The 21,539-nt window shown below is 46.6% G+C and overlaps 5 protein-coding genes across 5 annotated transcripts; 2 read left to right on the plus strand and 3 right to left on the minus strand.

Moving 5' to 3' along the window:
• Window positions 1-413: 413 nt before the first annotated feature.
• On the minus strand, window positions 414-1,405 carry N7478_000061 (DnaJ domain protein; the record flags this gene model as incomplete). Its single annotated transcript, XM_056916277.1, has 2 exons — window positions 414-1,177; window positions 1,258-1,405. 2 exons carry the CDS (start codon window positions 1,403-1,405, stop codon window positions 414-416), a joined length of 912 nt encoding a protein of 303 aa, XP_056784157.1.
• Window positions 1,406-1,799: 394 nt separating this feature from the next.
• On the plus strand, window positions 1,800-2,462 carry N7478_000062 (putative DRAP deaminase; the record flags this gene model as incomplete). The annotated part of the gene is made up of 1 exon (XM_056916278.1): window positions 1,800-2,462. One exon carries the CDS (start codon window positions 1,800-1,802, stop codon window positions 2,460-2,462), a length of 663 nt encoding a protein of 220 aa, XP_056784158.1.
• Window positions 2,463-4,447: 1,985 nt separating this feature from the next.
• On the minus strand, window positions 4,448-6,619 carry N7478_000063 (uncharacterized protein; the record flags this gene model as incomplete). Its single annotated transcript, XM_056916279.1, has 3 exons — window positions 4,448-5,517; window positions 5,582-5,684; window positions 5,750-6,619. The coding sequence occupies 3 exons, from the start codon at window positions 6,617-6,619 to the stop codon at window positions 4,448-4,450; spliced, it is 2,043 nt and encodes a 680-aa protein (XP_056784159.1).
• A 1,357-nt stretch (window positions 6,620-7,976) lies between these two features.
• N7478_000064 (uncharacterized protein) lies at window positions 7,977-9,065 on the minus strand (the record flags this gene model as incomplete). Its single annotated transcript, XM_056916280.1, has 6 exons — window positions 7,977-8,087; window positions 8,145-8,258; window positions 8,322-8,540; window positions 8,612-8,846; window positions 8,904-8,930; window positions 8,986-9,065. 6 exons carry the CDS (start codon window positions 9,063-9,065, stop codon window positions 7,977-7,979), a joined length of 786 nt encoding a protein of 261 aa, XP_056784160.1.
• A 9,330-nt stretch (window positions 9,066-18,395) lies between these two features.
• Window positions 18,396-20,748, plus strand: N7478_000065 (serine/threonine-protein kinase; the record flags this gene model as incomplete). Its single annotated transcript, XM_056916281.1, has 2 exons — window positions 18,396-18,563; window positions 18,649-20,748. The coding sequence occupies 2 exons, from the start codon at window positions 18,396-18,398 to the stop codon at window positions 20,746-20,748; spliced, it is 2,268 nt and encodes a 755-aa protein (XP_056784161.1).
• Window positions 20,749-21,539: the final 791 nt, after the last annotated feature.

A 21,539-nucleotide genomic window follows, 5' to 3' on the forward strand; every position in this document is an offset into this window, starting at 1 on the left:
ATGACTCACCTATTGACTTACAAGAAATTAAAAGATGGAGACATCCAAGAAAGATGTAGATTCACAGCTGATTCGATCAAGGTCGTAAACAAAACAAATCCATGAGCCCTGAAGTTGAAGTTGAAGGTGAGTACCTGAGCACGTAGTCGATATAGAGAAGGTGCAATGCTCTTGAGCCACCAAGCATTGATGACCAGCTATTTATTTTAAGGCAACTACATACACCTCTAGAACCAGGCAATATTAAAGGTACCAGACGTATAATTGACAAGATGTAAAAGATGCTATTTCATATAAACAAAGAGGAAAACATTGCTGTTCCCATGCCAGATGCCTCACAAACCAAACTCCCCGAAAAGAAGATACTAACAAGCGCTCGTAGAATCCATAGTAACCTATACAAAGAAATAAAGCTAAGGCTTTGACCTCTTCGACTTAGGCTTAGTATCCTTCGACATCTTTGTCTTCCTAGCACCAACCGCCGCAAATGCCTCCTCAGGAGGTTCATCAGCGGCACCACGTTTCTTCCCATTAGGCTGTCCATACTTCTCTTCCAGATGAGCCATGAATCCCTGTCCACGTTGCTGTTGTCTCTTGGTAATCATCGCAAGTAGATCATCCTCACCACTCGCAGATTTCTTAGAAGACTTAGAAGAAGCCGCAGCCTTCTTCTTTTTGTTCTCTTCAACCTCCTTACCCAACTTCTCAGCCTCCTTGGCCTCCTTCTCTGCACGCTTCCTACGCTGCTGTTTCTTTTTCTCACTTTCCTCAGAATACTTCTTATGGCTCTCGACTTCTTCGTCCGCAATGGCTTTGTCGATAACTTCCCGGAAGCGCTCGTCGTCTTCAAGAACATTAGAAAGCATCACAGAGTCAAATATCCCATCCATATCACCCTCGTGTGTTTCGTAAGCTTCCAAAATATCGCGTTTCTCCTCATCGGAACCCTGGTATTTCTTCTGGAAATCGGAAATAGCGCGTGTATCAAGCATGGCGGAGAGCTGCTCGCGATAGAAATCCATCCAGTCAAAATCGCCATCTTCTCCGAGGACTTCTTCAGTGCTGCCGGTGCGATCGTACATCTTGCGGCGTCGCTCGTCTGACAGAACACCATAGGCTAGGGCAATTTGTTGAAACTTTGCGTGGGCTTCGTCACGGGCATCTTCGCTGACCTTATCTGGTGACTATTAGCTTTTTGTCTCTTTTATATCTTCGCGGTCTGGAATCCAGATAAATTCTCGAAAGGATCATAATTACCAGGATGATGTTTCAGGGCATTCTTCTTGTAAGCGGATTTGATTGCTTCGGGAGTTGCGCTTGACTCGACACCGAGAATCTTGTAGAGATCTTCCTGGACGGAGGGTGGCTCCTCGGGAATTTCCTCGGTCTTCTTGCCTCTCGCCATGATAAATGCTTGAATATGCTCGGTTTGATGGGAATATTTACGTAAACACACCCAGATTGTCGATCAAGAGAGCTATGTCGGAGAAAGAATCGGCGCGGTTACCGAAGTTGACGCGAATTTGACGCGCCGGACCGCATTCCGTCATAGCCAAGAACCCATTAAGAAGCTCTCTCTTCCCCACCTTGAACAGAACCTCAGCTCCAACCCAGAATTCCACCGAATAACTTGAAAACATTTCAATAATCGATCTGATCCAATTTCGATCTATCAATCTATATACCGCATCGAGCTAGAGATCAAAAAGCTGCAAATCGTTATAACTCCTCAAGAATCCAAACCCCACTCAATCCCTCCTACCTTTACATTAGCTAGACCTACTAGCTATACCCTCAAAATGGCCAATACCCACCAAACATACCTACGAAAATGTATCAGCCTAGCCGAACAATCCCCTCCCCGACCAACAAACTTCCGCGTCGGCGCTATCCTCCTCTCCCGTGCCGACAATGACACCACCTTCAGCGGAGACCGCATCCTCTCTACAGGATACACAATGGAACTAGCAGGCAACACACATGCAGAACAATGCTGTTTTGCCAACTTTGCAGCTGTGCACAACGTGCCCGACGACGAGGTCAGCTCGGTGCTCCCCGTAGAGACTGGTCGCAAGCTCATCATGTATGTATCCATGGAGCCATGTGGGAAGAGACTATCGGGGAATGACCCGTGTGCGAAGCGGATTACAAGAACGAAAGAGGGTGGCCGGGAGGGGATTCATAAGGTTTATCTTGGGGTGAAGGAGCCGGAGACTTTTGTTGGAGAATCGGAGGGGTGTAAGATGCTTTCTCAGGCGAGGATTGAATGGGAGCATGTTTCTGGATTTGAGAAGGAGATTTTGGAGGTTGCTTTTGCTGGACATGAGAATCCGGCGGAGGAGGTTAAGGAGGCATTGGAGAAGATGAAGGGTGCTGGCGGCGAGGGTGTGAAGGAGCAGGCGCAGGCACAACCTCGTAACCCGAAGAAGAGGATGATGGAGGGTGAGAACATAATCTATTAGATATTTTATGAATGATGTGCAATGATATAGTACAGATATGATCTCACTATTTCAAGTTACCTTGAAGCTACTTTGCGATATTCCCCATATAAAAGTTGTTATGGCTAAGTCCGCTCTACAACAATCCCCGTAGACACCCCTGTCACGCTAAGCCAAGACCATACTAACAATGGGAAAGTCATCTCTTTCGTCCGAATCAACCTTGAAACTCACCATACGCAAGATCTAACTTTGAAGTTTGACATCAAGCCCACAAATCATTTCAAGTCAGCGTTACACATCCGGTTTACATACAAGCGGTATATTTCACGTGACCGCCGGCCTTGAGATTCCACGAAACGAACAACGTCAATATTGACTTCGTATCTCCATTCAGAGCAATATACCTCTCTCCCAACGGAAAGATGATCCAATGGCGACACGTGGTAATGCAGAACCTATCATCTACCCTGCATACTGCTTCAAGGCCTCGCCTACCCATTTCACCTGGGTGAAAATGGCAGTCGCCGACGTGCATCGACTACAGAAACCAAGGAACTTTGAAGGTATGTTGACTCTCGGAATCTGACAATGATATTTCATCGTTGTTCTACAATTCTTCCCTATTCGACAGTTGCGATCACTATACATGGAAGATGTCCAGATTCCCAACACTCCACCATGGTATCAAGCATTATTATTAGACCCCCGCATGGTAACATGCAAAATACAAACCTATACCCCAAAGCTCTACCTCATGTTCACTCTACCCCATCTCCAATATCCATTTAAACTCGTCATACATCTCAAACTAACACTGAACTAGGCCAAAGAATCTTCTTCTACAAGAACCACCCAATCCGTTTCGTGACCATAGCAGGTCTCATAGTGTCAAGAACAGACATATACCGTCGCACAATAATAACAATAGATGACAGCAGCGGGTCCACAATTGAAGTAGTGATTCCCCACTCATCAAACCCAGAGTTCCAGAACATAATAAACACCGAAGCTCAAAAAGAAGACCCAGAAGAAGAAACTCCATCGACCTCTACCGCAAAAAAAAAAAAGAAAGAAACCGGATCAATATCCAAACTCATCCCACCTCAACCAGTTCACATCAGTGCAACAGATGAATCAATCATTGACATCTCACTTTTGGTACCGGGGACTCTTGTGAAAATCAAGGGGACCTTAAATTCGTTCCGGGGGATAGTCCAGTTGAATCTGGAACGGTTCACTATCCTACAAGATACGAATGCTGAGATGATATTCTTAGAGGAACGATTACAGTTTCTTGTTGAGGTACTTTCTTCAGCGTGGGTTTTGTCTGAGGAGGAGATTGAGAGGTTAAGGCGGGAGGTGGTGGAGGGGGGTGTGAAGGTTGCGGAGGAGAGAGAGAAAGCTAGGAGGAGAGTTAAGAGGAGGGCGGAGAGAGAGGAGAAGGATGCTCAGTCTATTTTGAGGAAGTATAGACATGAAGAGCGGGAGAGGGAGAAGGAAGCGGGTGTTTGTAGGCAGGAGGGAGCGAGGGTTATGAAGGAGATTTCGGAGAAAAAGAAGGTGAAGCTTGGACTTGATTAATTACTTGTTGGGATTTTTGGAAAGGTGGTATCTCTTTGGGTTTCTCGAGAGGCTTTTTGAGGATTGAATTGCTACATATACTACCCCCAGTGTCTGGTTCTATAGATGGGAGTCTGTTTTTGATTCCGCGTTCCTTGATTGGTTATTGGGGAATCGAAATGTCATTAGGTTCTCTAATGCGGAATATTTTCGTCTTAAACGAATCAAGACTTGGAATATAAACATAGAATGGTGTTGGACATGAGAGTCGTAGTCATCGTAAGCCGCAGACAAGAGGCATCTTCATGCCACAAAAGACGCCAAGCTGAAGAGAGCAACGAAAGCCAGTAAATATCCCAAAAAAAAAAACAACAGAAAGTATGGCAAACGCCTAAAGGGTGGCAATAAGGACGCAAGAGAACATTCAAAGGGCTAGAAAGAAATCAGTGATAATACTTGTAATCATGAGCGGGACCGCCGCCCTGTCCACCAAGCATGCCGCGGTAGTATTCTTCCTCCGTCCGACTATTACGATGAGATCCGTGATGACGACGAGTATCCTCCGGGTCAGGACTAGTCATGGAAGAAGGCTCCATATAAAGCTCATTTGCAGAGATACCAGCATATCGAGGCGCATGATCGCGGCTCAACAAATCACTTTCCGAATGTCTATACTCGTGGCCCATGCTACGCGAAGAACTGCGCGAGCTCCTAGAATACCGCCGAGAAGGAGCTGGTCCGGACCCAGAGCGAGCATCAGAGCGAGCATACAGGCTGTCACGGTTCGGGGAACGCGGTTTCACAGAGGCTGAGGAGCGGTGGCTCGAAGATGGCGGCGCCACGGGTGGGATATCCGACCGCGAAGTAGTAAAGGAGTCTCTGCTAGCACGCGGGTTATGAGAATCGTCGTATTTCTTCCCACTTCCTGGATTGGCTGTGTAAGGCTTTCGCTCGCGCTCAATAGGAGCTGGGGAGATGGGCTCGTCTTCGTCTATTATGGCTGAAGATGACTTGGCCGAGGTCGGGGGACGGCCTCTCTCGTATGATCGACTTCGCTCTGTCGAGCCGGTGCGCTGACTCGTAGCAGATTCATTGGCAAATGTAGTTCCCGGGGGAGGAGAGGACTTCTTCGGGCGACGAGCTTTCTCTCGCTCTTCCTCGGTGATGTGAGGGAGGTCGACACCGCAGTGTTTCATAAGGTATTCCTCGACTTCTTCCCTTAGGCTGATATCGGCGAATTCGGGGAATAGTCGTCTTGGGATGTCCTTGGGGAATCGCTCCTTCTTGTCGTCCGGGTTGCTGATTGGCATATTAAGTACAGCTTTCTGAAGGCGTTCGTATTCGCGATCTGGATGGCCTTGGATCATTAAAGTGGCCCATTTTTCAAAGCCTTTGGGCGTAAGACCAGGGATATCAGGTCGCTCGTTAAGATCATCCAACTGGACGAGGTGGTGCTCTGCCCTCACTTCTCGGAATAATCTCGAGATAGAAGAAGTGCGGTCGTCAAAGATATCTGTATCAAAGAGAATTAGAAGATTGGCCAGGAAACCGAATGTGGGGGTCTCGAAAGGACGTACCATGCCACGGATAAGGGTCACATTCTACGCCAGTGTCTGCATAGAATTTCTGCAGCTTCTGGGGTGTAATAACAAGCGTGTTTCCAGGTGGGTAGTCCTCAATCTACAACCAAGTCAATGATATAATCCTTTTTTACCTCTGCAGACCCGGAGATCGAGTGTCCATACCAAATGCATAGCTATTCCCCTCAAGAACTGTCCAAGCCTCTTAGTCGGCTTGTCATCTTCAAACAGCTTGCCCCAGATCCTCTCCAGTGTCGTCATTTCCATAACCGTCGCGTCGCGGTCCGGGGGTTTAGGCCTCGTTTCCATCTTAACGCTACCCTGGCTAGACATAGAGCCTGTTCTCCGCGAAACAGACTCCGGGAACGGTTTCGGGCTAGGTTTCGGGCTAGGGCTAGGTCGTCTGTCACTCGAATAGCCAGAAGGGAAAGTTTGCGAGTGCGGTATCTCAAAGCCGTTCGGCATTGTGTTTGCGGGTGGAATCGATCCACTTCTTTGCGGATGGGCAACGGTCTGTGGAGACTCTGTGTGTGGCCGTTGAGGCAAATCCGTTGGTGGTGCCGACCATGGCGGTTGGTGGATCTGTGACTGCGGGCGCGATATGGGCTGTGGTGGAGGCGGGTATTGGTGTTGTTGTGGGAGTTGCGGGGATCCCAAGGTATCGTTCAAGCCAGACGCTTTAAGCTGCTGGATAACGGTTGAAGTGATCTGCGACAGAACTTCAGGAGAAATATAGGAGCCTGGATCTGCGTTTTGGTTGTTGTTGTATACAGCCGAACTGACAGCTTCGTTGATATGGGCGGGGTGATTGTTTTGCGGGTGGGATGACTCGGGATACTGCTCGTAGCCCGGCGCTGGAGGAGCAGAGGGGGGCATATGATGCATTTGCGGCTGTGGCATACTGACATGATCCGACTCATAGTACGAGGGGTATGGAGGGGCAGATGAGTAGCCGTGGGGGTCGTTCGGATCTGGGTTCATGTTGCCCGGCTGATAGCCCGGGTTAGGATACGACTGGTAGCCATCGTATGCCATGGGCGGTTCAAACGTCGGTAGTGTTTAGTAAGAGAAGAATGAAAGATAATCAGAGATTTCTCGGCTTGCAAATCAGGACACGAATATGACGGAAAACAAGGCACAAAGTAAGCCCAGTGGAGGGAGTTGAAGGCAGTGAAATTCCCATTGCGGGGCAGTGGAGAACTACCAGTGGCGATCTGAAACTGGCGTCACTGGGCCTCTCTGGTGTGACCGTTGACTCTCCCGAGCTGCTATCACACTGAAGACCAGGGGGACAACGTCACGATGTGGCGCTTTTTTAATATATTCAAGTGCCACAAAGCACCCGGAGTACCCATAGTAATCCAAGAAGAAACAAGAATATTCGGATGTCATATCTGTTGGGTTTGACCGGATATCGTCATGATCGGCGATTAATCTATTTAACCCCATGCCTTGCGTCGATTACCATTAGTTAACAACCTATCAGGATGCGCTATTGCCACGTTTCAACTTCGGTGCAATGCATGGACATGCAACTAGTAAGTGCCAGATGCTGTATGCATATTGATCCGACAGTTGGCACCTCTTCGGGTGGTTTCAAGTCCAATCAACGCTAATATTGAAACGCTCGCACCTGTTTCCACTCATTGCATTTCGAATCATTAGCATGGTGCATGCTAGTAGACTTGCATAACATAACATCATCCAACGCCATCGCGGAGATATTTCTTGGGCTTGGATTCAAGTTATTAAATGGAAATTGATGCTCAAGTGTTCAAATGCGCATGCGTAAGCCCTGTCAGGATCGAAAGATGTGAGACTTATGAGCGCTAGATATATAGAAGGTTTATGATGTGGAGCTATCTAAAAATACATCTATGTCTTTGCAAATTTAGCGGATCTAATGTATCGTGGACGCAGTTTGTTCAATATCATACTACTAGTATAATGGTAGGATAGCACTTCAAATGCAGAACAAACAGCAGAACAAAAACAAAAACAAAATGTCAGAATCAGAATCAGAATCAGAAGCAGATATCCAATTTTAATTTCTTGTTGATCTTATTGAAAATCGCGGGGGTACCACTGAGATAACAACCAAGGTACTGGATGCTCCCAAACCATAGGACGGCATACCGAGGAACACAGAGAAAACACCATGGACATTGGAGGGGCAAAAACAATGAAGATACTAAAAATAGTCAAAAATCAAAAATCAAAACAGAAACTCCCCTTTCGAATCACCTCTGGATGAAACAATGATGCGGTCACCCGGAACGAGCTACGCTCATCACGAGAAAGATTCGAGAACGCCAACAGCCCGCGAAAGAACGAAGGGCAAACGAAAAATACCAAGAAACCATACGACCTCGGGTTCGATCTACGATACCACCTACAGGTATCGCCATGTATCCATATCAGCAGCGCATTCATCCTCAGACTCGTCGTCGTGTGGTTGTTCAGGAGGTGCGATAGTTACCTCTGACAGGGTAGGACGAGTTGGCTAAACTTTAGTCAGCAGGAAAAGACAAAATACCACATGAATTCAATATATACTGACCCGGACCTTGAGAAACCTAGGAGTCTTGGCTGGCATAGTTGCCAACGGTACAAGTCGAGTCACAGGGGACTCGGTCTCGCCAGCGCCGATCAAGGTTACGATAGGTGGGATGCTCTATGCGAACGAGTCAGATATGCAATAACCATAAATAATGCTCACAAATGATATAGAGCTCACCCCTTCATCGTCAATATCACCAAGGCCATTGGCATCAGAATTGCTTTCAGCCAGGGTTTCATTGTTGGAGTGCTCATGGCTGGACCCGTCTTCATTTGAGGGCAGCAGAAGTCGAGTCTTCGGTTCATCCCCAGCTTCGATGAGATTCTTCTCGGTAGGGGCAGGCAAATCCAGGGCGAATGCTGACTCTTGGTAATAATCTTGACATTTCTTGCAAGCCTTTATAAGACGGAGATGTCAGTCCCAATGATCGACCAAGTTCAAAGAGTAACGTGAAGCTGAATACCGACCGGCTGTTCTAGCGTACGTTGGGTACGCGCAAAGTTATCAATACCCTTCCAGTGGCTGCAGAATCGACACTTGCTCTCAACAACGGCAGCGCAGCAGCATGTTGAGCACTTTGCGAAGCGTTGGTCAATGAGAACAGTGTCTCCTTGGGAGTAAAATGCGCGGCAAAGGCTAAGAAGTTGACCTTTGGAGTAATGTCCTTGTGGGTAGATTTGGTGACAGATGGCACAGGTTATTCTGTTTTCCGACACATTAGTGATGAAGCCTAAACTGTGGAGTTATTATCTCGCTCACTCGTCCGGAAGCTTAAGCTTTTCGATGCTAAGAGAATCAGAACAGATCCTTAAAATGACTGCATAGCATAGTATGTACTCACAATGATCTTAGGGCAGGGCTATACCCCGAGTCGCTGAAGCCATTTTGCTTCTTTGTGCTGAAGAACTTTTTGGGAGCCATGTTTTGTGGGCGGAATAAAGGCGTTCAGATAGGGTTTGATCAGACAAGGAGTTGCCAGATAGATGGGAGGTTGTTCAATCAGATGGTGAGAGAATGGATTGGAAAGGAAGGAGAATCCTGGTTTTTATAAGATATGAGAGATATAAGAAGAGACATGACGCTGAGTGTTCATGATTCACTGACAGATGCACGTGCTGATATGAGGAAGGTGCTTGTCCACTTACTTGTGACTGTAACAATCCCGAGAGTATTTGCTATATCAGTAATACCATCGCAAGCTTCGAATTTTGCAAACAAAAACACCTAATAAGAAATAGTTTCAATATTTTCCAATGCTTAGTTATAAGATAGCATATAATTCAGTGAACTCTATTTTAGAATATAATTATGTACAATCAGTTTGCTACTACTAGTACTATAGTACTGCCAGTGGGAGCAGCATCCTGTATCAATAGCGGGTTTGAGCCTCGTCTACCTAGTATAGTATTACTACTATACTAGTAGTAGCCTGATACTCGGACCTCGCTACAACTTGAAGCTCCAGTTCTAGCCTTTTCAAATGTTGGTTCCAATATCTTAATACCTCCACACGAACAAGGCAGACTGGTTGTATATGATCGAGATAAAGAATGACTCCTTAACCCTAGAGAAACTTCGTATGAGGATAGTAGTAGAATATAGATGTGATGAACATGACTCGCCGACATAGTGACCTATAGATGCCGTGACGTGACAATTACTACTACTCAAGACCAAGCTCCGAAAACCTTAGAAGGCATAGTATGTACCACCGGGCTATCTGATTAACTTAGTGACAACCAGTGGTCATTTATCAAAAGTACAGCCTGAGTACCAGAGGATCAATTCCAACTTGAAGATTTATCTCGACTACTGCCAGTGCCACCATTGTTCCATGCTAGGTATAGGAACAACTATGAGTACCCAAAATCTACACTTACATATGCTATGCATGAACAAACATTTGAAGTCAGTTGAGTACCACCAAAACTTCCAGGTAGTCTGGGACAAGTCTATTCCAAATCTATCGTATATCGCAACTCAACACTGAATACACTCAGATAAGCCCGCTAAGCATCATCCCGAGGCCCACGAGATCATCTAACGAGGCTGAGCACTCTATCTCGCACATAGCCTCATTCTTACTACGTTTGAAGAGCCCCCTTTGAGAAGTCTACGTAGGCTATTTATATTGACCAGATCCCGAGGTCTTCACTCCACAGATATTAAATATCCATTTTAATGTTGATTTGGAACCCCGATAGTCTGGCATCCCTTAATCTATACAGACTTATCACGATGTCAGTACCTGTGCTCCATACCATTGAGTACTAGATAACATAGTGCTAAATCATTGAACAAATAATCCAACAAAGTCCCCAGAGCCCCTCCAAACATTCCAATGATCGACTGTACTCCGAGTCCGTACATGGTCAAAGCCGAAATTCCATTATCTTCTAAACCTGCAATCTCCAATCTCCATCCAATCGCCCCTTATTCTCCCCTCCGAAGAAACATTGACAAATTGTATCCTCATCTCAAGCACAGCCGAACCTTGAAGCCTAGCCGAGCCCACAGAAAATACTTCCAAAAATAATGCTCAAGCTTGACACAGCTCTTCAGGAACATGATTGGCCATCCCTCTACTCGGGACTGTACTGTACATCCACCTGTAGTTTCTAGAAAACCGAAGGAATAATCAAAACAGAGGGTCCAACTATTCCATAACAGGCAGGGAAATCCATGATCCATCGCCTGTACAACATCGTCAGAGGTAAACTACCACAGTAATAATTGAAATTAGTTTTCACCTCCTTTCTCTTGCTCTCTGTTTTCCAAGGCTCCACACCGGTCAAACTAGTCTGTATTAGGAGATTCTCCCGCCAATCTCAAACCTTGGAAATGGGCTATGTACTTTTCATTACTCAGCATAAATTACAGTAACATCACGTTCGATACACTCGCCACGTCATTATGTGTCTGAGAAGTCCAGCCAAATTATATCAATCAAATCAACAAGCCTTGTTCCAAAAATAGATGCTAAGGATCTCGTCGAGCGGGGAAAAACTACCTAGCGATATTCTCAGTGACAGCCAAAGTAGACAAGTTTTCGACAGGCGACTACCGTCTCATAAGCCCGCTACTTTTCATCCTTGTTCACAACACCATTGAGCAATTCACAATCCCTCCCTCAAAATGCTAGTACCGAAGAACAGAATTCTTCAACGCCCAAAAACTTGTTTCATATCGTTCTCGCTCCCGCTCCCGCTCTCGCTTTAATATTTGCTAACTTGAATCCAATGCCAAGCTTCCCGCTAGATTCCGCGCTCAAAATTTGGCTGGTCCGCTCCAAAAAGCCTTGGCATCTTGGTCCATCAAATATTTGGCATGCGGCTGTGCATGTACCGTACATTAAAATAACAATAGAGTTTAAGTTTTTTTTTTCTCACAGTTTTGCCCTCCCAGATTTTTTTGAACATTTAAAAAGTACTTGGCAAAGTCGATTGAATCACACAGCATGGTGATCTACATAGTAGAACCTTGAGATGGCTGTAGATGAGATTTAACATGAATGTACCGTTAGACAAAGCTACATACGCCCGAAAGCTAATTTACTATCTTGAATACGCTTATTCGTAGGCTGGATTTTTTTTGGGGTTCCCTGAAGAAATCAGAGGATTTTATGATATTTTCGGATTTGATAGTAAAGACAGATAGTGGTATATAACCTCGTCCTGAATATAACTGATATCGAAAGCAAGATTTCAAAACACAAAGTAATGTTTTTGAGCCTTTCATGTTGAAGTCGCAGAAAAAAAGCATAACGATCAGAAAAGATTCAATTAGTATCGCAGATTTAGACAGGACATGGTTTCGATGCCCCAGCTACATAAAAGTCAGTCAATCCAGTCTCTCACTCCAGTCATAAGCAGCCGAGGCAATGGAAACACATACGACATCTTCGAGGCTTGTCTCCCTCTTTCACCCACCCTTTTGGGGCGCTATACCAAACTCCAGAATCTCCGTTCCTAAGACAACTATCAGTAAACCTATTCGATATAGTTAAGGAATCTTCTATGGACACTCACTGGTACTTGCAATATGAGGTAAAGGTTGCTCCGAGGAGAGATGTTCCGTTTGAGGGACTTGACCCGCAAGGATATTTATAGTATGGGTAAGTTTGTTTGACCTCGCAGGGATTCTTGTTATTCTCTCCGTGATCATTCCATCCGTGGTCATTCCAACCGTGGTCATTTCCATAGCCACCGTGATTGCCTCCACCGCGCTCTTCAAGGGTATCAGGGTCCGGGTCCGCAATCGGTGATGCTACTGCCAGCTGGGTAGCAAGGGGCAGAAGTGCAAAAAGTAGATAAGAAGACGACTTCATTTCAAAAAAGATAAAAGATAGATAGTTCAAAAGAAGAAGAAGAAAATAAGAATTAAGAAGCAGGTCTGTGGTCTCGATTGTAGTGAATTGTAGTGAGATAGCGTTCAAGTTGTTATTCCAAAGAGAAACGCTTGTAGTATGCATGGAATTTGGCTCTTTTTATATGTAGAATTTGAAAGTTCAAGGTTAAGAGACAAGTCACTTCATGCAAAGGTATAATCTAGTGATCATGAAGTAATGACCCAGAAGAAATACGAGAGTAAAATGGCTTCATGCTTCTATTTTTACTGGAGAAGAACTGATCTAGACCGACTCAAGCAGTCATTCCACAATGCCAAGGGCCATCTATAGAAATGTCCATAATCATCGAAAGCAAAAAATACGTCAGTAGCGCTCACAAAGCCTATGACTTCAATCCCAGAATATAAATATCCACATCTAGATCGCGAGTTGTACCACTCGTGATCTTTAATTCATGGTCAATATGAGACAGGTGCCAGACTTAGGCGTATCTAGCTCAGCATTCATATAGCATTGCAGGATATGCAGTTCCATAAATCGATTCGAAAGCAGATCCTTACATTCTATTGGCCATTATATTAGAATGATCGATGGTTCGACTTGGGTGTTAATCCTTTGCCAAGGCACCATGCCAAGAGAAATGTAGTCATGCTCTTTGAACAATAGCCTGTTCCGGAGCTGCTTTGATTTTCTTGCTTACTATTAGTCTTGAAGGGCTGCGGCGAGCAGATGATACGTAGAACCACCACGAGAGAACTGGTCAGGAATTACTGTAATTTAAGCTGACTCATCAGGAGTACATCCACCACCTGCTTATGTGGGCATGCACAAGTGTGCGACCAGCGGAAACACCCCCTAATTAGGACTAGTGCATCCGATGACAGAGACCCGGGAAATACGGAGTACAGAGAACCTTATAGAGAGAAAAACCGATTCGAATATGCCTCACATAAAGACAGCCAAGACAAAATCCCCCTTGAATTAGATTATCAAGTTCAATCCCGGTACTTTGGGCGGTTAGACGCTCATCGGTTCAGAATTAGGGGCCGCGCGGGCTGAATCCCGGTCTCCATAGAAGAAATAGAACCACGGTTATCACCTTCCAGAAACGCATAGTGCTATTAGAGGCGTGTGTTACTCCAGTGATAGTGGAGCCGGATTGATCAACCCAGGATCCGGAGCAATCATGATTGAAATGGTGGATATTAATCATTTAAGAAGCTTCGAGTTAAGTATTTAACTAAACTAAAACGAGGGGGTAAGCTAACGGTGGAAGGTTCATCGAGAACTTTAGTAAGGTTAGGTGCCGTGCGCGCCCCCTTCCCCCTCGTGCATGTTTACGGGTAGATACAGCTACATGGGTAGATTAAATGGGGATGGAGCGGGCTGGGATCTTGATCGTGGATCAATGGGGTGCATATGGAAAAGGAGAAATGATCCATTTGAAGTTCTGATACGTTGGTTGTTTTCAGGTTTCCCAGCGACCAGAGTAAAAGCGCACGCTAAAGTAGGTAGAAATTATGATCGGGGTCTGATGTGGGTCGAGGTGGTTTGTTATTTTGCTTCTTTGTCGATTGAATGGTTGAGAATAGTCAGATGGAGTTGGTTGGCTAGTCCACGGGTCATTCACGGGAACCGTGAACGTGCTTCTGCCAGGCATTGATCCTCGTCCATGGTGGGTAGGAGTCCTTTCGGAGAATTTGGAGTGGATTCGAGAGGGCACAATGTGGGACGAGCCCTCCCCTGGGGAAAAGAGTGCATACATACATAAAAGGGGGAAGGGGAAAGGGAAAGGGGGAGGAGGGGCCAAGAGACAGAAAAAGAACAGGTGGGAGTCTTCCGTATGGTGGGTGCTCTTGCTTCGGAGGGACCACTCTACAAAAAAGGGGATGGATGGTGATAATTTCCGCAAAGGGACTCTCGTAAATTGCAATCTGTAGGCAAATGATGAGGTTATTGATCCCGGACAGGGCCAGAGCGATATTAAGGCGACCTTCTCGAAGACCTTGGAAGGATGACGGAGGTACCCGGTAGTTTGGCGACTGGTGCAAATAGTGTCATTCCTGGTGGCGAGGAGAGGCGATCCCCCTTCGCAACGCTGCTATCGGGTAGGAGGGACGGGCCTGGACGAGGTCCACGCGGTGGGTATTCCGTCGTCCCCCGAAGAGACCGTCTCTGCGCTAGATCCACATGCGCGAGCGCTTCGAGCAATGAACGCGTGCGGTGAGCACCAGTTTTTGAATGCAAAGGAGTGCTGTAGAGTCCACTATCTGTGTTGTGCATCCACCAATGCGAATGCCATTGGCGGCGCGTACTCCGTACAGTACACAAAATATACAGACCGACTCGTGCTCCAGCACAGAGAATAGGTGTTATGAGGATATCCTGTCCATTAGTACAGTATGGTACATCCTTGGTACTCCGTACGCGCGGAGTACCTGGATCCCCCACCTCCAACAAGTAGGCTTTCCACACGCGGGCATGGTGTACCCCATCGGTGTTTGGTACATGTACACATAATGCGGTGCGCGTTGGGTACGGAGTATCGCCGGCCTGGAGTCCACGCCCCGTTTTTGTTTTTATCTTTTGTCTGTGATGATGCCCAAGTCTCTCCCACCTTGTCCACACCATGAAGGGTGAGTGGGGGTGGTCTCACGATTTGGGACACATTTTGGGATTGTCGAGTTACCCTTTCGGCCCACTGCTGTAACGTCGGTACGGCCCTTAGTCCACTGCCCCAACGGGTGAGGTTCGTCTTTCTGCGCACGAGACCGGGAGAGGCGCCCCCTCCGGAGGAAAGGAGAGATCCGCCATGGATTGCGCGGCTTGAGGAAATTCTAGGATAATATCCAAAGCCTCACAAGAAGAGATAAATGAAAAAAACGCCCCCAGTTAGCTGATTAGACGCCCCGAAATGAAAACTACTCCAACAGGAACCAACAGAATTCAACGCGAAACAGATGATGGGGGCGACGCATTAATCCTGGATCCTTGCGGGCCAAACGGTCGCCCCAGGGTTCGTCGCGGTCTGACAGGTGCGATTCCTGCAGGTAATCAGAGGGTTGATGAAACATTACATGTATCGTATTTAAAATAGTGGCTAGATTCGTTTGGAGTTAGCAAAGTACCAAAATTGAGGTGATGATAGACAGATCAACTCTCCCACGGCTTTGTCTCTCGGGTTCCTGGAGTCTATCAAGTGGATCATGATCCTACCACACAGGTCCGAAGACTTCTGACCAAAAGGACCTCTCTTTGTCCCGGATGGGTTCCCCGGAGCAGGGATGTCGATCGGCCGTTGTTATTAATTTCCCACGCGGGACTGAACGGATACAGAAATAATAAAACAAAGAAAAGAGAGCGGGAAAAATCCTGGACTCTCCCTTGAGTTGCGCAGCCAAAGTGAATCATGAGACGCCATCTGTTCCCAATCAGCGAGTGCTCCGGGCGTAACTGGAACATAAAAGGCTGGAAATTTACATGAAGAATTAAGCAAGGCAGCCTGTGGGAGGAAACCACATACTGATCATATGCGAGATAATGGATGCCCCATATCCATCGTACATGTGGACAATCCTTCTTTCTTTGAATGCAAATCAAATAGAATTTAAATTCGCAAAAGCAAAAATAACCAAAAAGAAATCAAAGTACCAATTAAACTTGCTTGTTTGCCCCCCCATTTAGAGAGTCTGTATGGAATTTTCCATCTTCGCAATCCGGTGCGAACGCTTCCGGCCACCCGAACCTAAAACCCATTCTTAATGACGAATAAGGCAGTAAGAAAGCAATTCGGACCACTCGGAGATCATCTCTGAATAGAAAAGGGTTTATAATTCCTTCCGTCCTCCTTTGAGGAAAGCTCGGATCCAGTAAATTCGGTGGCAAGACAGGGTGCCCGGTCAACGAGCGCGATTAATGAAAATCAATACATTGATCTCCTCCAATGACGCGTGAAATAGGGGGAAATTCTTTCTCATTGATCAAATTGGCCCATATGAATGGATACAGAGACTCGGAGAAGGGAGAAAAGGGCTTTCCTTGCGACTAGTCCGACGTAGGACATGACATCGCAGACATCATGATCGACTTGATCCGGACTCGGGCTCTCCTTGCCGGTATAAACTATTAATACCTTCTCTCTGTGCGATATCAATAAATACATAGATCGCAAATGGACTCGAAGCATCAACTGATCAACGCTGCTCAGGTGAATACGAATCTAAATGTACATTTTACGGAGTATATAGGTATAGAATATAGATGGCTTGGTAGAATAGTGACCTGTTCGAAGGATGGGTAAATTTGATAGATTGGTCCAGCCAATTTGCATTTCGCAACGTCATGCGGACGAGGTCCCAGCGACACGGTAGATGCGCGCAGAGACCCTGGGAGGAAGAAAATAAAATACGGGGGCAACGCGGCCCAACTGGAGTTAATGGAGGGTGAACCGTTTCCAAGGTTGGTTCTTACGGGAGGGACCGCCCCTAGTTACTTCCTGTAAGTAAATGTTGTTGCCCAACTTTGTGTTGGTTTTCTCTTTCTAGGCGCCGTGCATAGTGAACTCTACCCTATGAAGAGTCTGCATACTGGAAAAGGATGCTTGGGATCAGCTGATGATCGGGTGATGTGCAGTTCTGCTTTGATTTGTATTTATTATTATTATTATTCTTCTTCTTACCATAATTCTATAGTCTACATTAGGTAGAATAATATTAATAAATACTGGTATATCTTTGTACATTTTAGTGTCTTTTCTCGCTCTCTCTTTTTTCGCCTCGAAATCCCCTAAAAATCGGAAAAAGAAAATCCCAAACAAACGGAAATTGAAACTGCTCCATAATTAAATACAGTACAAGAACCAGGAACGGGGCTCCGAATCCCAGCCATCGAATAGATCCACTTGGGAAGGCATATAGAGTGGGTGATTGGCCACCGGCTGTGGGGGGATGCAGTGCCCTAACAGTGAGACTAAGCAGTGTCTAGTAATCTACTGTATCTACTGTATCAACTGGTAATCTCGAGTCCAAGCCACTCAAAATAGATGTAAACACGTTGTAAACTATGTAATGTCCTGTATGATGTTGAATTTCTTCATCCACCTCATTCTTCTCACTATTGAAATCGTTCGTTGGTCCTGGCCCCTCTGCATTTTCTTTTTTACATTTGGCTCTGGTGAAAAATAATAATAATAATAATACCCATATACCTGCTTCAACGGCCAACTTTGGATGTCTCTTTCCTCTTCTCATCTTCATTTCCTCCTCCTCCACACCCCTTTTTCATCCACAGAACCCAATATCCACAGGTTCATTACGGGATTAACCCATTATATCCCCAATCCAACGCCTCCAGAGTGGGCTGATCTGCGTTTTTGGTCTTAACGTGGGTTAATTTACCGTCTCCACTCCCAGAGCTTCGAGCTGTCAGCGCGTCAGGGGCTTCGGTTTCTGATCATCCACATACGGGTCTTCTCCTATTCGAGTGGGAATTCCTTTTTATTGCATCGTGCCCGGTCTTTCTCAGATCGCCCTTCTCTCTTTCCCCCTCCTTCTCCCTCCTCAACTTACACTCCCTTTCCAACTACTCTGTCACTCCTTACTTTATCAAATGGGAAAGCGGCCTGCTCCTTACTCATCTCACCACCACATCACAACGCGAATGATGACCATTCGCCCCAATTGACTTACTCACATTTATCCCCCCTCCCTCTCTGAATATATTGTGGGCAGTTCAATCTGAAACCCCTCCCCCCTCTACCCCTCTTGAATAATGTGAGTGAACCTGGAAGGGAAGATATCCCTGATGTCACGATTGGTCTCGAATATGTTCCTGACTTCTACCTCCCACATTCTAGCCCACATTCTCTCTTTATCTGCGGGCAGATCCGGAGAATTCACATCACAATGACGGTCACATACGACTCTCCCCCTTCAAAGGGAACCAACACATCAGTCGCGACTTTAGAAGATCGATTTCAAGTCATCAAGGAAGTTGGCGATGGAAGCTTTGGAAGTGTCGCAGTTGCGCGCGTACGAACCGCCGGGTCCCATATTGCGCGGCGAGGCACCATGGTACGGATCTGAAATGACGTAGCGAATTGGTTGATCAACCAAACCCACACATGACAAGACTAATAAATGTTTGAATGATATATAGGTCGCTATCAAAACAATGAAGAAGACTTTCGACTCATTGACACCGTGTCTGGAGTTGCGTGAAGTTATCTTCTTGCGCACCTTGCCATTACATCCTCATCTCGTACCCGCTCTCGACATTTTCCTCGACCCTCTTTCCCGCAAACTGCACATTTGTATGGAGTACATGGACGGCAACCTGTACCAATTGATGAAGGCCCGTGACCATAAGTATTTCGAGGGCAAGCATGTCAAGAGCATCTTATACCAAATCTTGTCTGGGTTGGACCACATTCACGCCCACCACTTCTTTCACCGCGATATTAAACCCGAAAACATCCTTGTCTCTACTTCCGCTCCCAATGACTCTACCTTCAGCCGCTACTCAAACCTCGTCACTCCTCCCTCAACCCCTCCAACATACACCGTGAAAATTGCAGACTTTGGTCTCGCCCGTGAAACACACTCCAAGCAACCATACACAACCTATGTATCTACTCGTTGGTACCGGGCACCAGAGGTACTTCTCCGCGCTGGGGAGTACTCTGCCCCCGTTGATATGTGGGCAATTGGCGCCATGGCTGTGGAAATTGCCACCCTGAAGCCCCTCTTCCCCGGTGGAAATGAGGTGGATCAGGTTTGGCGCGTGTGTGAAATTATGGGTAGCCCTGGAAACTGGTACAGCAAAGCTGGTGCGAAGATTGGCGGTGGTGAATGGCGAGAAGGATCGCGCTTGGCGCACAAGCTGGGATTCACTTTCCCTAAAATGGCGCCCCATGCGATGGACACTGTTCTCCAACAGCCTCAGTGGCCGGCCGCTCTGGCTGAATTCGTTACCTGGTGTTTAATGTGGGATCCTAAGAACCGCCCTACTTCAACACAAGCATTGAACCACGAGTACTTTGCCGACGCTACGGATCCCCTGCGACCCAAGTCCTCGACTTCGTCAAGACTACTTGGTCGCAAGCAATCGGAGCGTAGCTTCAAGTCCCCAACACTCTCCCCTTGTGATTCGCCTACTCTCTCCACCAAGCCCTCATGGTTCCGCAGATCTTTAATCGGCCGCTCTGAAAGTCCCATCCCTGGCGAGATTGAGAGCCCTGTTAGACAACCAGCTGTTTCCTACACCAGTGTACCCGAAATCCAGCCCGTGAAGCCTCGTCCTGCAAACAGCAAGCGGGCTACATGGGCCAATGGCGCCCCGATGCCTATTCTCCCCTCTATCCGTCCCGTTTCTCCTTTATCAGCCTCTGTCACTGCCCAAGCCAACGCGACCGTCGCGCATAACGAGGCACAAAAGCCTACCGAAAGCGAGGCGAGCAAGGCCAGCAAGAAGATTGGTCGCCAATTATCAGTCAACTCCAATGGTAACCATTACTCTGACGCCCACCGCCTGGAAGCCGAGAGAGTGCTGAATGGTTCCGGCAACACTACGCCCACTACCAAAGAAAGCTTCTTCTCGCACCTGCGTAAGCGTGCTCGCAGATTGTCCGGACGGAACCAGGCAGCAGCTCCTGACGATATCGAGGCCAACGCTGGTTGTATCCCATGGTCCAACCGGTCTTCTGTGGCTCTTGATGGAACCGGTCTCTCGGAGTCTAAGTCTTCAGACCTGAGTGAACTTGACAAGGCCCTTCAAAGCGTGAAGTACTCATTGGACTCTTCCACCCTCGGTAACGTGCCTGTGCAATTGAGCTCAGAAAATCACATCACAAAACGCCAGTCCATGCCTCAAGCTACTAGTTCCAACCCTAGTCCAATCTCCAGCAGGACTCGCCGTGCATTGCAGATGACAAGTCACCCAGTTCATCGCTACGAGACACCAGAGGAGGAAGATGAGCTTCTGGATGAGGTTTTGCACTCTGCCAGCAAAGCTGCTAAGCGTCTAGCCCAGACTCAGTCTATGGCTGCTCAATCTCGGGCTCTACCAAGCCCCTACCCGACCCCATCGCCCACTGCAGCTCACCGTGAGAGCTACTTTGATACACCCATCAACCAGAACGTATCCAAGATTGATCCTGTGAACTCAAATCGTCAATGGCCAACCCCCCCTTACGAGGAATCAGAGTGGAACAGCAAGACATCTTCTCAGTATCTGACCTCTGGACCCAACTACATCTAAACGGGGTGTCCAATCATTCTGAAGACGGTCTACAATCTCGAAAAAATGACGCATCTTCTATCCATCTGAGTGAATCTCAAAAAAGTCTGGCAGAAACGCGCCAAAAACTGATACATACTGCGTAAGGCGCATTGGTCTCGGTCTCTCATTTTATTTTTACATCTTTCCGGTGCGGTGGTTTTGTTTTTGATTTCATTTCCACGTAAGGTATGGGTATGGGTTTCTACTTTGCTTTGTGTGGTTCTTTCGCTTTCGCTTTTTACATTTCTTCAATTTTCCCATCATCATACCCCCATAGGCCTTTTTGATAGATGGATTTGGCCTCGCACCCTGGTTTTTTTTAACATTTCATTTCGGAATCTTGGAGTCCTTTCACTTGTCAATTTTGTTCTTGTCGTTTTGAATCTTGCTGCAGAAAACACTTGCACAAATTTCTCAACCCATTTTCTGCTTAATTGATACCACGCGCAAGTCGCATCATATACCATTCCCCATTTTTGATCCCTTATCATTTTGCATCTCACCCAGCCATCTACCCATTAACGGTGTCTCATTTTTCTTTTGTCCATATATTTTTGACTCTTGTACATTGCCTGGCTACTGCCATACTATCCTGTCGCATCATTCATTTTCATTTCCTTTTTTCATCATGGCCCCTTGGGTCCACTCCTCTCTCTCTCTCTCTCTCTCTCTCCACGATCTAATCGATCGATACACCCTGGAGTCCATACCAGCCGCTTTTCACTCTTTCATGTACTACCTATCCTCTGGCTCTGACTGGCTGGTTTCCG

This window comes from Penicillium angulare (genome assembly GCF_028827245.1).
Source record: "Penicillium angulare strain IBT 27051 chromosome Unknown utg000001l_segment0_segment0, whole genome shotgun sequence".
Classification (NCBI taxonomy): Eukaryota; Fungi; Ascomycota; class Eurotiomycetes; order Eurotiales; family Aspergillaceae; genus Penicillium; species Penicillium angulare.